The sequence below is a fragment of the Elgaria multicarinata genome, chromosome 2 (assembly GCF_023053635.1).
Source record: "Elgaria multicarinata webbii isolate HBS135686 ecotype San Diego chromosome 2, rElgMul1.1.pri, whole genome shotgun sequence".
Classification (NCBI taxonomy): domain Eukaryota; kingdom Metazoa; phylum Chordata; class Lepidosauria; order Squamata; family Anguidae; genus Elgaria; species Elgaria multicarinata.
In genome coordinates, this window is record NC_086172.1 from 84,595,343 (window position 1) to 84,610,223 (window position 14,881).

Genomic DNA, 14,881 nt, shown 5'->3' on the forward strand with positions numbered 1-14,881 from the left:
GTTGCCAATGCCAACATTTTACTATTTATATAACTCACATGTTGTCATTTAAACTTTTAATTCTTTTGTCCATTTGGCGTAATTGTAACGTTGTGCATTAGCCTGTAACCTCATTAAAGAGCATGGGGCAGTTTCTGCATATTGACAGATCTCTAGAAAAACCTATTAACGTAAGTAGCTGCACAAATACGTGGGACAATTCCGTTACCTTTGACCTACATTTCTGAGCAAGTGTCACAGTTCGGTTAATACCAATCTGCTTTCCAAACAGGTTATTAGAAGGTATGTTGCTATAGTAACATCCTAAAACTTAACTGTAATTGCCTGTTGCAAGACTGGAAGGGACAACTTGAAGAAAATCCTGTTTAATATGCTGGAAATTATTATTTTTACCAGTAGAACAAGATAAAAATCCAAGCTCCTAAGAATGAATGAAGTTGACTTCATTATTTGGAAACACCTGAAATGTAAAGTCCTCCAGGGTGAAATATCTATTTTTGTTAAACTGAATTGCTTCTTATAACATGGGCAATTAAATTAGTTCAAAGAATTCCATTACTGGGAACATGGTGCACGTGGGACTATTGAAGTCACAGTTCATTGTAGATTAATGACTCTTATCAAAATCCAAGAACTGCAATAAGGAGACAGGATGTGGAGCTCACAGTAGGTGTCAAGATTAGATAAAATATAACAAACCTTGAAAGGACTGAATGTATGACAAAAGTCGTTCTATGTTTATTATAATAATATATTTCTGAAGGAATTATGTAAGTTCAAAACATGTACACCCAACATTTGGTAGTGTGTACAGCAGGATGCTGGGTACACTACCATTAACGGAAGTGAACTATCGGGTGAAAATTAGTCACTATTAAGACCTTTTGAAAGCAATGGGAGACCTCGAACGAAAAGAAGCAGGCCCACTGATGGGGCTCAGTCATACAACTAACATTTGTTGGATTGTACCCACAGAGTTCACAGGATAGTAATGAACTTAAACCACACTTTCACCCATACAGCTCCCCTTTCACATTGCTCCTCCCGCCGCTGCTGCCCCGGACATGATCCCGGGGAAGTTTCCTGGGCTTTTCAAATAGATGTGCAGATGGAGGAGAGGAAAGTCTACGGGTGGGTCGTTTCCTCCACCGCTGCAGCGCTTCGCTGGAAGAGAGAATGGGGCTGCAATGCTCCCTACAGAACTGGGGCCAGTGAGCGGCCTATGGGAACCCATCCGCCTCTACCCACGCCCCACAAAGCAGCCCTCTTTCTTCTGCTAAGCCTACGCCGGGCTAATAATAATGGAAAAAAAGCAGCAAAGGGACAAGCGCCGCTTCTTACTCAGTTAGGCTCTGACAGCACAACACAGAGCAGGCAAGGTGGTCGGATTGGTGGCAGCGCCCGCTCGCTTCCTCCAACCTCCTTCCAGCTCCACCCATTTGCCTTGAGCCTTCCCACAGCGTGCCCCTGCCGCGCCCCCGCCCCCGGTTCGTCCTCGCTCGCCTCCTCCTCCTTCTCCGCACTTTGCGCCCGCAATCCCATCTCCGCCCACCCCGAGCGGCAAGTCCCTTTACTCCAGCCGCCGCCTCTCGTGTTTCCGCCCCTGGTGCTGGCAGGTCGGCCAATCCGGACACAGCCGGTATCGCGGAGCTGCACTGGGCGCGGGCTGCCATCGCACTCGCTTTCTTTCTCTCGCCCCTTCACATTCGCCTGAGAGGCGGCGGCCTCCCCTCGCCCCCTTTTTCTTCTTTCTCTTCGCCGGACAGCCGTAAGTGACGCTCTCTCGCCCTCCCGCCTCTGTTAATGTCTTTCCAAAGCCCGGTCCTCGGAAGGGAGGTTGTGTGCCTGCAGGGCTCCCATGCAAGGTTTTTTTTTTACCATTTCTGGAGTGCTTGGCATGGGCTGCAAGGAACATTGCACGAGGGGATGCAGCAATTGCCCGGGTTGGGGGCGCGCGGCAGGGGCAGGTGCCAAGAGTGCGCTTGGCTCTCTGTGTCAGGGACTGTCTAGGAGACAGCGTGCGCGAGCCTCTTCCTGTGTCAGCTCCTTCCACATTCGCTTCTCCCCGGCTCTGCATGGGGGAAGGAGGCTTTAGGTGGTGGTGGTGGTGGTGGTGGTGAACTTCAGTTCACGTAGCTCCAAAAGCATGAAAACGCAACTCTTGGGTGTAGAAGAGGGGGCATCTCAAGAGGGGATTCTTCCCCCGTCCCCCTCCATTTTTCCTTTCTCGTTTTTGCACGAGCTTCAAAAGGAGAGGCATGAATGAAAGCCCGACGCGATTACTTCACAGGAACTCTTGACTCTGCCCAGCTGATTCACTGCCATCAGTGTTTGGGTTTTTCTCCTCCCCACCCTTTTTTATTTTATTTTCCAGGCAGTTTTTGGTCATGGGCCAACTGTGTAAGTTTCTCTTCCGTCTTACTCTTTTTGTTATTGCTTCCAGCATTTTTTTTAAAAAAAAACAATAACAACAACTAGAAAGTGCTCCAGTAAGGATAAACAATTTACAACTGCATTTTACTGAACTTTGTCATGAGATAGGAGAAATGCTATCTACCCGTCGCCACTTTAGCCAGTTGCAATGTCTTATTCTCGGAGAGAGAGGCTGCAAGATTTAATTGATAAACAAAGTAAAGCTTTTAAGAGTCGTAGATCACAACCCCACCCCTGTACATGCGTGAAACAGAATGCAAAGGGCCTCCGCGGCTTGAATTGCTCAGACTTGCTTGCTCCCTCTTTTCGCTTTCCCTCCCCCGCCATTTTTTGAAACAGAAACTTACAATACTATGCATGTTTAGACAGAAAAAGCTCCTACAACTCCCAGCATTCCTCAGCCAGCCATGGTGGCTGGGGAATGCTGGGAGTTGTAGGACTTTTTTTCTATCTAAACATGCAAAGGATTGTGCCTTTAGACTGCAATCCTCACACATAATTGGACATACTGGAACCTCGGAGTACACATGTATAGTATTGTACTGTTAAAAAGTGACTTTTCTTTCCGGTTTGTATCTGTTGGGAGCTGATTATTTGAATTTGAATGAAACTATTGTGGGTTTTCCTTCCCGCAATAAAAACAACACAGGTCACTAAATCAGGCAATGAGAAATTGAAATCAATGGTATATTTTTAAAAAATCTGGATTGTCCATAATGCTGACAGATTTCCTTGTCAATACCAATGTGATTTTCCTTCTCATTTTAGAAAAGCTATTTGGGGTCTTATGTGTTACTGCACTGTTAAAATAATAACTGTTTGCTATTCCAAATTCCCATATTTATGGTGGTTGTCGTCTCCTGACTATGGCTTATGGTATATTACATAGTAAACAAAACACAACACATGTAAGATAAATCCATAAGGCATGAACTTTGTGGTTTCGGAGAAATACAAATTTATTTAAACTTAATTGGTTGAAGAAAGTAAAAAAGGTGTGTTAATCTGTTGATCAGTTAATTAGTTCTTAGAATATGCAAATATAATCTTCCTCAGGTACAATTCCTCTGTATTTAAGATACAAAAGTAAATTATTCACTAGCATATCTCTTGTTGAGGAAGGGCAAGTTTTTATCTCATGCAAATAGTGAAAGAAATTAACTGGTTGCATTTCTTGTGAAACTGTACCTCTTGATTTCAGATCAGTTGTGAGCAATGAAAATGTGGGATGCATAGTGAGATAAGGGTAAATAATATGTAATCTCTGGGCATTGTGTATAGGTAAATCTATCCCTATAATCTGTTTAGGCAGAAATTCAAGGACATGCAGCTGTGCAGATTGCCTGAGCCTTGCAGGAACTTGTAGATCAACATTTGATATTGAGGAAATAAATGGCATTATGCAAAACCTGGGATTAGGAAAGGTTTTGTTTTAGTATGTAGAAGTATGAATTACCCATGACAAAATGTGATCATGTAAGTTGGCTGTTGGTGACAGAAGGCTATGTTGGCTCTTGTGAGTGACTTCTAAAGATCTTCATTAAAACTTCATACTACACCATGATGTTCATGCATTTAGAGTAAATTGCCATTAACCATGTGGCAGTTCTGGTATTACAGGAATAGCTGGGTGGGGTTGTAAACTGAGCAGAATCCTCTTCATTTAAACCTTAAATGGAAAGTATCTTCAATATGTGTCAGAATTCTTTGCTAGACATGGAGTTATGTAATTTGGAATTTAGGAATAATCTCTAAAGTAGGCAAACTAAAGTGTAATGGTTGCGTTGGTTACACATAAACAGCACCACAAAATGAATTGCTAAGTAAGTGTGATATAGTTGTCCAAAAATACATCACATGGCATCTCCTCCCCAAACGCTAGCATCAGCCCTGGAAAAACTGGGCTAATAGAGGCATGAGAGGAACTACTACATGGCCTCTTCCCCATGCTTATTCCAAAGGGTAAAAAATGTGTGAGAGAAAGTGCCTGTAACCTTGCAATTTTTCTCAGTGTTTGCACATTATTTATTAAATGCAGTGGGGTTTCCAGTATTTGTCTCATGCTATTTACATTGTAATTTGGAGAAGAAAATAATATTTCTTTATCAATGTTACACTTTCAAACACCTGAGGATCAAATTTGCAGCTGTGTTGGCTTGTGTCTAAAACACTGAACTGTAGTTTTTAATTTCCTTTTTTGCCTTTTTCAATGCAATTGTTCATAAGTGACTTCTAGTTTTCTTGGGATGTTAGTGGTGTTTTAGGTTTGATGAGTAATGTGGGACGCTGAACAGGGTGCTGTAGTACTAGAGTGTGAAAGACACACTGAGCTTTTGTAGTCTAGTGCTGTGGTGTGCATCAGCGTAACCTTTTACCCACTTTTCTTAGTCTGTCATGTGATCTTTCCCTGCTGTGGAGGAAGGGCGGGGTTTCAAGGCGGAACGCTGCTTTCCAGAAGTGCCTTTCGGATGACATACAGCATGGCTCTGTAAAACTAAGTCATGAGGTCCTACTAATATTGAGGGTGGAGATGAGAGGAGGGACTGAAAAAAGGCAGAAGAAGCTACTATTTCTGGAACTTGTAAGTCAAGCATGTGTTCTTGCCTTGCTGCAAACGGAAATAGTAGCATCCGTCTTCCTGCTTGAACTATCATTTCTGGTAAATATTCAGCTGCATGAAAGCAGAAGTGGCAGTTTTACACTGTAGTTGTCTTCATTGTCAGCTCAAAGGTTTTGGGGAAATATCTCACGGAAGTCAGTTATTTTGCTACTCCAAAGTAGCCACTTTATATAAATATTCCAGTATTTGGCCGTAAAGTTTAGTTCTAGACATCTTTCTGTTCCTTGTTAGATTTGCTTCCCTCTGAACAAATTAATCGGTCTACCTGCCATCCTTCAGAATAGGGTTTGTCTCCTTTGCCATAGTAATCCTGTTGAGTACCAAGGGAATGTAGTTCAATCTTTAATAAAGTGATTCTACCTCAGTAGAGGGAATAACTGCTCCTGTTTTTCAGTTATTTTAGAATTATGTAAACTAAGAATTGAGAAAAAATGTTAAGCGATCAAAGTGATGTGTCTTAACTCAGGTCTATCATTCTTTCTGCTATCTTATTTCTTTGTCTTTGTCAGCCATGAGAAATATTTACAGTGGTCTCCAAAGAATTAAGTACATGCATAAAATGTGTGTGAATTCAAAGTTCTCTCTGCATTCTTAACTGGAATATTTGTAAGTGATGTATTTACAAAGGATGAGTTTGAGGAAACCTGCTTTGAAATGTAATTTAAATTTCTACTGTGTATACTGCATTTTTTTAAAAAAGATATCTTGTGTCCTGCCGGCAAGCTGTGTTGATTTTTGTTTTTGTTTTTTCCTGCCACCTAGGGTTTCTGTTTTCCCATTGCCTAATGATGTGATTTGCAGGCTCTGCATAGATTTGTTGAAAAGTTGGACTTGATTCTCTGGCATTGGCACCTAATGCGGTTCCAGAAAAGTATGTTCAGGATCTCTGGTGTTCCAAGCCAAAGATAAATCTCTAACATCTGTCAACTCTTACTTTCTTTATCTTGTGCAAGCCTTTTCAGGTTGGTATATTTCTGCACCCTTTTTATTCTTGGTTTTGCTTTATATAGTTGTACCTATCTACAGCTGTGCTCTTTCCCTCCTCCTGATTCCTCTTCAGTTATCTTTTGAACTAGACCCCCCATTTATTAGAATTTCCACCTCATCGTGCTTGATCAATATTTTCACACTCGGCATCAATTCTCATCTCTCTTTAATCCTATCCAGTTCTTTTTATTTTCCTTTTAACCAATTTGCTTTACACTTTACTTTGTTCAAGATTACAGCCTTAACAAGTGAGGTGAAAGTATGAAGACAATTTTGGTAAATTTCATCCAGATTCGCCAGCCCAGGATATCAGGATATTAATATTGTGTTGAGCTTTATCCCTCCACTCCTTTTTTAAAAACAAGAAAAACCAAACTGGCAGTTACTTCATGCTGATTTAAAACATCATCATTATTATTATTATTATTATTATTATTATTATTATTATTATCATCATTATTATTACATGTATACACCGTCTCATAGCCGAAGCTCTCTGGGTGGTTATTTAATTATTAAAATATACAGAAGCAACATAAAGTTACTACAATGTCACTAAACGAAAGCTGCTATCTTTTAAAAAATATTGTAAAAGCTCTTTTGTTTGCTCCCCTTCTGCTACGCATAGAGTTAAATGGAGTATGTGTATGCGTGTGTAGATATAAAACTGTAAGGAACTGTATTCATGCTGAATGATTGGCAAAAGGGAAAGTTTTATGTCCTTCCTATAGAAATTTTATTTCACTGGATATGCGGATGGTTATTACACAGTACAGTACCTGATAAATGGGGGAAATGAGGGAAATTGTGCTGTGTGCAGTATGGAACCAGAACATGGGGCTCTATTTAAAAAATTACAACTCTAAACAAATTCTAAAAACAAGGATGATTTGGTGCATGCATCTACTCTGCACTTTGCGCAATGGTGTTTGCCTTATCTGAATGCATTAAAGATCTGTTCCTATCATTTGAGTCCCTCTTGGCCCCCAAGTAACACTGTGAGAGTGCTTTCCCCACATCTCCTAGCTCAAGGTTAGTGTGGCTGTTGAATTCCTAAATCCACAGGGAGAAAGTAGGTCCCAGGTAATAGAATGAAATAGTGCAATAATGGCCTTTACCCCATAGTCTAATAGGGAAGTTCCAGAAGTTTTTCTAGGTCTAAGGGTATGACATGTTATATATCTCCTGTACTAAAGGTGAAGGGTTGGCTTCAGAAGGGTAAGCTATTCATCAGCATACGGTTTATTTGTCAGGGGCATGCTGGGTTAAAAGACAACCTTTGTTCTTGGTAGGAGAAATGCCACAAAGATTTTTTCATTGATTAACAGGGATGTTTTGCTTTTCTTTCCAATATCAGCCTGTTCTATTTGTTATTGCTGAGTGGACTTGTTTTTGGTTTGGGGCATGCTGTGTTTAGTTACAATGCAGTAAAATAATAGACTAGGTTGCTGCTTGGATCCAAAGTTATAGGACACTAAGAAAAAAACAAGTTGTGCTTTTAGTTAATACTGCAGCACAATTGATCACCTGATGTAACTATTCCATTATTTAAATCTATTCCTCCTAAGAACATGTTGTATATAACCCCCCCCTTTATAATATATTGGTATGAGTACTAAGGATCCCCCCCCCAAATAGGATGAATATTACTAGTATAGGCAACATGGAAAACTATGGAGATATTGCTCGGTGAAGAGATTGTCACAAGCTTCGTTTTTGGCTGTATACCATTCACTCTACTGTTCCTTAGCAAGGTCTGCACACACATGCTTTGCCAGATCGTATGCCAGCAACCTAAATCAGTATTTCCTGTTTGCTTGAGTAATTTAAGGTAGCTTTTGCATTCCTTGCAATAGAGAGATCTGCATTTCTAAACTGGGACGCATGCTCTGTAATGCCATGCCCTTTTACCTACTTTTCTGAACAACCACATGACTGCTTCAGAAATGTGGAGGCGGGGAAAGACTCTGCAGCACTACTAAACCTTTGTAGAAAGCAAGAGTATGATCTTAAAAGAGGCATAATAGTTTGGTCGTGTGTGTTTGTAATACCCAGCTATCTGCTCATAATATTGAATCTCAGTTCATTAGTTGCAGTTCCTTTCTCTGAGAAACACATATTACAAGTGATACTGATGTTCTCCTTATCACTGTTATGAACTCTTAACTAAAGGAACTGAATCTCATTTTTGAGGCCTTAGCTAGACCTAAGGTTTATCCTGGGGTCATCCCTGCCTGCTCCCGGGATATCTTGTATGTCATTTACATGAACAGGGATGACCTCGGTCTAGCTAAGGCCTAAGTGTCTTGTGTTGTAGGCAAATATTTCTTCGACTGCATCATAGTTGCATGTGGCATCTCTTTTTATTTGTCCATGGGTGTCAAAGAATATCATAGGGGGCTAGTGAATATTTTCTTTGAGAATTTATATGGTTGAAGCGGAGAAGCATTCAGTTTTAAAATTTAGTTTGGGATTGGGTGGAGAAAGTCATTTTCAATTTCAGTGTTTCAAATTCCAAGCTGCTTTATGAAGACTGTCATTGTAATTCTAATTTTCACTCAAGCATTCCTAAATCTCTTCCCTAAGTTGTTGCTGAAAAACTTAGAAATGGGAGTCAAATCAGCCACCAGGAACATAAGAAACTATTTTATACCAGGTCAAACTATTTGTACATCTAGTCTACTCTGGAGATGGGGAAGCATTTTTGGGGGGTGGGGGGGTGGATTTTAATGTGAAGTTACATAATTTCACGTTAAAACCAATCAACGAATCAGAATTCAATTATCCTTGAAATTTGCATTTCTGCGAATTTTGCAATAGAGTTTGCCAATCAAAAGGTATAAAGGATGCATATATTAAGGAAGTACACACACAAAATTATATGCTAGTAGAAATAATATTAAAAAGCATTAGGAAAATTGCTTACATTAGGAAAGTATATTTAATGCAAAATTGTGTTTAAAATTCATGTATTAGGAGATATGTACACAAATATGCATATGATTTTTTTGTAAAAACTTTTTAAAATTTTTCAAAGTTTGGCACAAACCAATGTTAAGACTGGAAAAAAATTGTGAACTGCCCAGAGAACTGTGGCTATGGGGAGGTATAGAAATATAATAAATGAATGAAAAAAATGAAATGAAAACTGAGAGACCAAAAAAACCCAAATTGACATTCATCTATCCCTAACTCTGATTGCCCAATGTCCTGGAAAGCTACTGCCAGAGTTCCCCCCCCCCCAGTTACCTGCTCCTTGAGCCTTTTAACTGGAAGTCCCAGGGAATGAACCTAGGAAGACTTCTCGCACGTGAGGCCATGAGTTCTTAAGGATGGTTGAGAAATTTGCTTGATTCATGTTTCAGTGTGAATCTATCAAATCTATACTTCCCAAACCTAAACATGAACCAGAACACTTTGCCATTGAAATCCATACCTTTCTAAAGTTTGTGGTGCAGTATGCAGATAAATGTGCACGAAAAATGCAAATTTTGAAAAACGTTTTTAAAAAGTGCACATGAAAAGTGCGCATTTGGGAAAAAATGAGAACCTGCGTGAAATTAAACTTTGTTCATCCCTAAACTCTACCGCTAAGCTGTGCCTCTCCTTAACTAGAGAAGGAAAAAAACGGTCATCCTAAGAATTCTACAAATATTACAAAATGATAATGGTTGAGTTGTGACCTCAGAACTCTAAGGGATCTGATGTAGAAATGGAGGCTTCCATTTGACTTGTATATTACATAGCATTGCGAAGTGTTTTTAAGTATTGTATATACAGTATTATGAGAGGGAAAACTGTCCACAATTTACCTTATTTTTCATTTGCTCAGAGCCATTAGACATGCATTTTTAGCACTCTTAACAAATATGACAAAGTTATCTTCCTCACTATCATTCAGTGTGTATTTATATCTTCCTTCTTATGACTTGAAGCTTCCCTGCAATACTCTAACATTCTTTCCATGTCTACCATCTCTTCTCCCACCTGTTAATCTGGCTGTGTCTGATACTGCAGAGCAACATTGAGATCAAATTGATTTGCACAAATATGTTAAAACATCAGGCCATAGTATTCTGGTAAAGAGGATATGCTGGTTGCTAGGAGAGTCTTCAATCAAATTTCATGTTGCTCATGAACTCAGTTAGGGAATTTTGGCAAGTCACTATGTTTAGGCAGCACACAAATGTATAATTAAAATGTCATGTTTTTCCCCTCCTGTTAGAGGAGCTGAATTTAGGAACATATACTGAGTCAGACCATGGGTCCATCTAGCCAGGTACTGTTGATGCTGACTGGTGGCGATTTTCCAGGGTTTCAGGCAGGATTTTTTCCAGCCCTACCTGGAGACACCAAGGATTGTACCTGGTGCCTCTTGCATGCAAAGCAGGTGCTTTAGCCCTGAGGCACAACCCTAACGTCTTCCTGGTATGGAAGATTTACCTAAAGGCAATTTCAGTGTTCATTCAGTCATCAGCCCTGCCCATGCCTTAAGTATGCTGTCTGCCTGTATGTATGTATCTATGTTTAATTAAGTGCTGCATGTACATTTATTCAATTGGATGTTTTGGCATCACATTGTTTTTTGTTTGTTTTTAAAGCACAGTTATTTTTTTATTTAAAAACATGGCAAAATGTATTTCAGATAAAAATTAAATGGCTTTGAAAACAACCTCAAAATAATAAAATAGTAAACAGAATTGTTTTAACAGCTGTTTTTGTTCTGCTATCACAAGTTAAAAGCAGGGGGAAATAAAAGTCTTCATTTGGTACCAAAAGAACATCAGGGTAAACACCAGCTGAGCTTCCCTGTAGAGAGTATTCCACCTCTAAAGTTCTCGAGTGTATGAGAACTTTTGACTCAAAATTTGGGGGTTGAAATGGGGGAAAAGACTGGAAGCCAGTGAAGAAGTTTAAGCACTGACAGAGAGGTGTTTTACTTCAGTGATGTGGAATTTGCGGTAATGTGTACACTGTTTTAGTAAAATAAGTCACATGGAAGAGCCTGCTATCACAGTTATTAATCCCATCCCATCCAATAACTGATGGCAGTTAACAATAAAACAGAAAACCATAAAAATTAAAACGGAAAAATTAAAACAATGTCAAAAATCACATTGTCAATTAAAATAAATAAAACCATGTTCAGCAAAACATTAATACAGCAGAACTAAAAAGCATGAGGAAATTAAAATGGCTGGGAAAATGAAAGGGTCTTTACTTGGCATGAAAAATACCATAACATAGGCACCAGGTGAATTTCGGGGAGCACATTCAAGAGCTGGGGTGCCACCACTGAAAAGACCCTCTTTCCTGTCCCACCTTATTTGAAGGTGGGACTTGGAAAAGATGAACTTGAGGTCTGGGTATGTATATGTGGGAGGAGGCAATCCTTCAGGAAACCTGGCCCCAAGACATTTAGAGCATTAAAGGTTAATGCCAGCAATAATTGGGCTAGGAAAGAGACTGGCAGCCAGTGCAGGTGGAAAAGTACTGCTGTAATATGATTTTTACTACTGTTGATTTGTTTAGATATTATCTTAAATGTTAAAAGTAGGCATATTTTAATACTATAGACTAATAAGGCAAGTTCTGATGTATGAACATTAGGAAGGAAAGCGGGCTGTGGCATTGTAGAAAGGAAAATGTGCTTACTGTTTGAATGGATTGGAGGGGTACTGCTGTTGGGTAGAGAACCAGAACATAGAAGTTACTCTAAAGATACTGCATGTTTAAGGTGGGGGGTGGATGACCTAAGTACTTGCTAACTTGGATCAGTAAGCTACTAAATCTATAGCAGTAGTGATTTAAAAGCTTCGGAAATTACTAAGGTACTTCCAGATGATACTTTTATTGTGGGGTTTTACAAGGAGCCCAGATGACATCATCTTCCATTTGTTACCTTTCTATATTTTGTTCTTTCTCTTTTTCTGAACAGAAGAAAATCCATTAAGGAGCAAAAGATGGAGTAGCTGCACAATGTAATTGTGCATAGTGCTAGGAGCCATCTATCCAGAAGTCTCCTAACATTAAATCTTTCTTCAGACTATGTTCATGTTCTGCTGCTTTAGAGTGGGTTTCTGGACAATCCTGATATTTTTTCTTTCACTGCAAGTAATGACTGGCTTGAATGTAGAACTCTGAATTTCTACAATTTCTCCACAGTTGGGGGAGGGAGGGGGATCCAATCTAGATCTTAATGAGATAACGTGATTGCTTCAAAGCACCGAATTCTTGTTAACTATTACCTTTGTTCAAAAGTATGCTGTTGTAGATGTTACAGTGGACTTTGCTCCTCAGGCTTGATGAGGCATATATCTGATGTGGTCTTGAGTAATAGAAATAATTGAGTAGCACTTGTGCAGTATGTGACAAGGTAGTGAATAGTTCACTTGCACGACTTTGCACTAGGTATTCTGTTTGCTGTTTCTGATTAATTAACTCATGCAAAGAAAGTAGCTAGTAATACACAATTTTAAAATTCTTTCATTTCACAGATAAATTCTAACAATGGCAGAAGCCCATCAAGCAGTTGCGTTTCAGTTTACCGTAACCCCAGATGGAATTGATCTGCGCATGAGCCATGAAGCTCTCAGGCAGATCTATTTGTCTGGTCTCTACTCTTGGAAGAAGAAATTTATCAGATTCAAGGTAACTTGTACTGCAGATCTGAATCCAGACAGAGCTACCCAACGTTCAACAAACAAGAGATTGTGAACCCCCACATTTACTGTGCAGCACTAATGTTGGTGGGGTGGTGCTTAACTCTTCTTCCACCTGCCAATCCTGCCCCCTATCCCCCCCCCAATCTATCCTGGCTTTTTTTTCTCCTTCCCAAAATAAGCACTGCTGGGGAAGAATCAGTGAGCAGGGGAAATGTTCAACAGCCCTTTTCTCCCTGCTAGTTCTTCCCTGAAAATGTGTTTCCACTCATGTGTTACTGTTTATCAGCAACTATGTCTTTTAGAAATGCTAGCTGATCAAAATAATTTGTAGTTCTTCCCTCAAATTTATTGAAACTTGATAAATCTGCATTTTCTTGCTGTACTTCCTCACCTGGACTGCATGCTGCCTAGACCAGTAGGCTCTAACAAACAGTCTAGTGTGATGCAGTAGACCAAGAGGAGGCCAGGATTCAAATCCCTCCTTAGATATTAAGCTCACTGCATAGCCTTGAGCAATCTCTGTCTGACCAACTTATTTCACTGAGTATTTGTATGGATGAAAGAGGCGAAAACTCAGGTATGCCACTTTGAGCTCCATGGAAGAAAGGTGAGATTACAGATGTAATGGCAAAGTTACAACATGTTTTTTAAAGATTCCCCACATTCTTCCCTCTTTTTCTTCACACTCACACAGTACCTGACAAACTTCGTTGTCCCCACCCACTGTTTCTCATAGCCCATTAATTGTATTTTCCACCTGAAACCTTATGCTGTATGACTAAGCTACAGCTGCCCTTGCTGCCCTTTTGCTTTCATCGTCCAGTAACTAATGTTTTTAAAGTGTCTTCATAACCTGGAGATTCTGAGGAGCTGTTCCTTTGGCCTACAGATGTGCTTTGACAGTTCCAGTATAGCCCTTTTAGGCTGTGTGGATAAGATCTGCAGGAGGTCTGTTCAACACCCACCCCAAATGGCTAGATGAAGTTGTGAAAGCACATCTATGGCCATCCTAATGCCTCTTCAGCTCCCCAAGCAGTTTTCTGAAAGTACAAAGACCACTAGCTTTCCAGCAGTGCAATAATGTCCATCTGTCCCCACATATGCTCATTCACACATTTTTTTCCTGCTAATAATGTATAATGGTGATCTGTCAAGAAGGCTAATGTAGTGAGTCAATCTGCATTCATAGGGTCATGTCTTCCTGTATGCGGGGGACTGTTTTTAATGCAATACTCTGATAAATGTGAAATGGTAGCTTCAGAATCCGAAGAATTGAGTATAGGTTTCTTGTCTTTTCAGAATGGCATAATCACGGGCGTCTATCCTGCTAGTCCATCCAGTTGGCTTATCGTTGTTGTAGGAGTTATGTCAACAATGTATGCCAAAATAGATCTTTCATTGGGATTGATATCTAAAATCAACCAGACCCTTGATACAACGTAAGTAAGCTGTGCTCTCTTTTCTCATTGGTTAGATTTTTCTGGCAAGTGGTAGTGATGGATGAAACATTGCTCCTTCTCAGATTGGCTTAGAATAAGATGATGATGATGATGGAAATAACATGGCTTATTCTTAGCCAGTTTGATTAGAATCTGACCCTGAGCCTATTGCATCTCCTCAGTAGCCTCCATCCACTAACCTTGCAGCAGTCGCTCAGCCAGTGTTATTGGATAAGTGGATGTGAGGGAGGTTTTTATCTATCTATATACACACATGTATAGATAGATAGATAAATGACAGACACATAGATAGATAGACATCAGAGTAATTTCAAAATATATTTAGAGCTAAATGTTTCAGCTTCCACCTTAATCAGAAGTTAAATAGATACCAAGGCTGGCAGTCTGGAATGCTGAGAAATGAAAATTCCTAACAGAAACATTACAAAGGTGTAAGTGATATAAAGGTTTTGAATTCCCTTCTAGGTTAAGGCCGTATAGACTAAGACTTCTGAGTCTGTAGATCCAAATGTTTTTCTTTCAGACAAACATGTCAGTGTCCTTTATTTGTTTAGTTGTAAATCTGAGAGACTTCATGCAGGTGGGTTAAAATATGTTGCAACAGGCTGTTTCCAGGGCAGTGTTCTGGCCACTGATGCCATAGGTACCATTGTGTATATATGTATATATACACAAACATACAAAATATTGCATACCTTACCCCACAAAGATCATAA

General features: G+C 39.7%; 1 protein-coding gene across 6 annotated transcripts in view; it reads left to right on the plus strand.

The window, feature by feature from the left end:
- Window positions 1–1,566: 1,566 nt before the first annotated feature.
- CPT1A (carnitine palmitoyltransferase 1A) overlaps window positions 1,567–14,881 on the plus strand; it is a 54,675-nt gene continuing 41,360 nt past the window's right edge. Inside the window, exons 1-4 of one of the 6 annotated variants that reach the window (XM_063117043.1) lie at window positions 1,567–1,768; window positions 5,816–6,015; window positions 12,538–12,691; window positions 14,005–14,144. In XM_063117043.1, the coding sequence (XP_062973113.1) occupies window positions 12,551–12,691; window positions 14,005–14,144 (281 nt within the window). In that variant the 5' untranslated portion in view covers window positions 1,567–1,768; window positions 5,816–6,015; window positions 12,538–12,550. Of the gene's footprint in view, window positions 1,769–2,383; window positions 2,401–4,926; window positions 5,093–5,815; window positions 6,016–12,537; window positions 12,692–14,004; window positions 14,145–14,881 lie in introns of those variants that run through there. The other 5 variants (XM_063117042.1, XM_063117041.1, XM_063117046.1 and 2 more) reach the window with 5 other exon arrangements.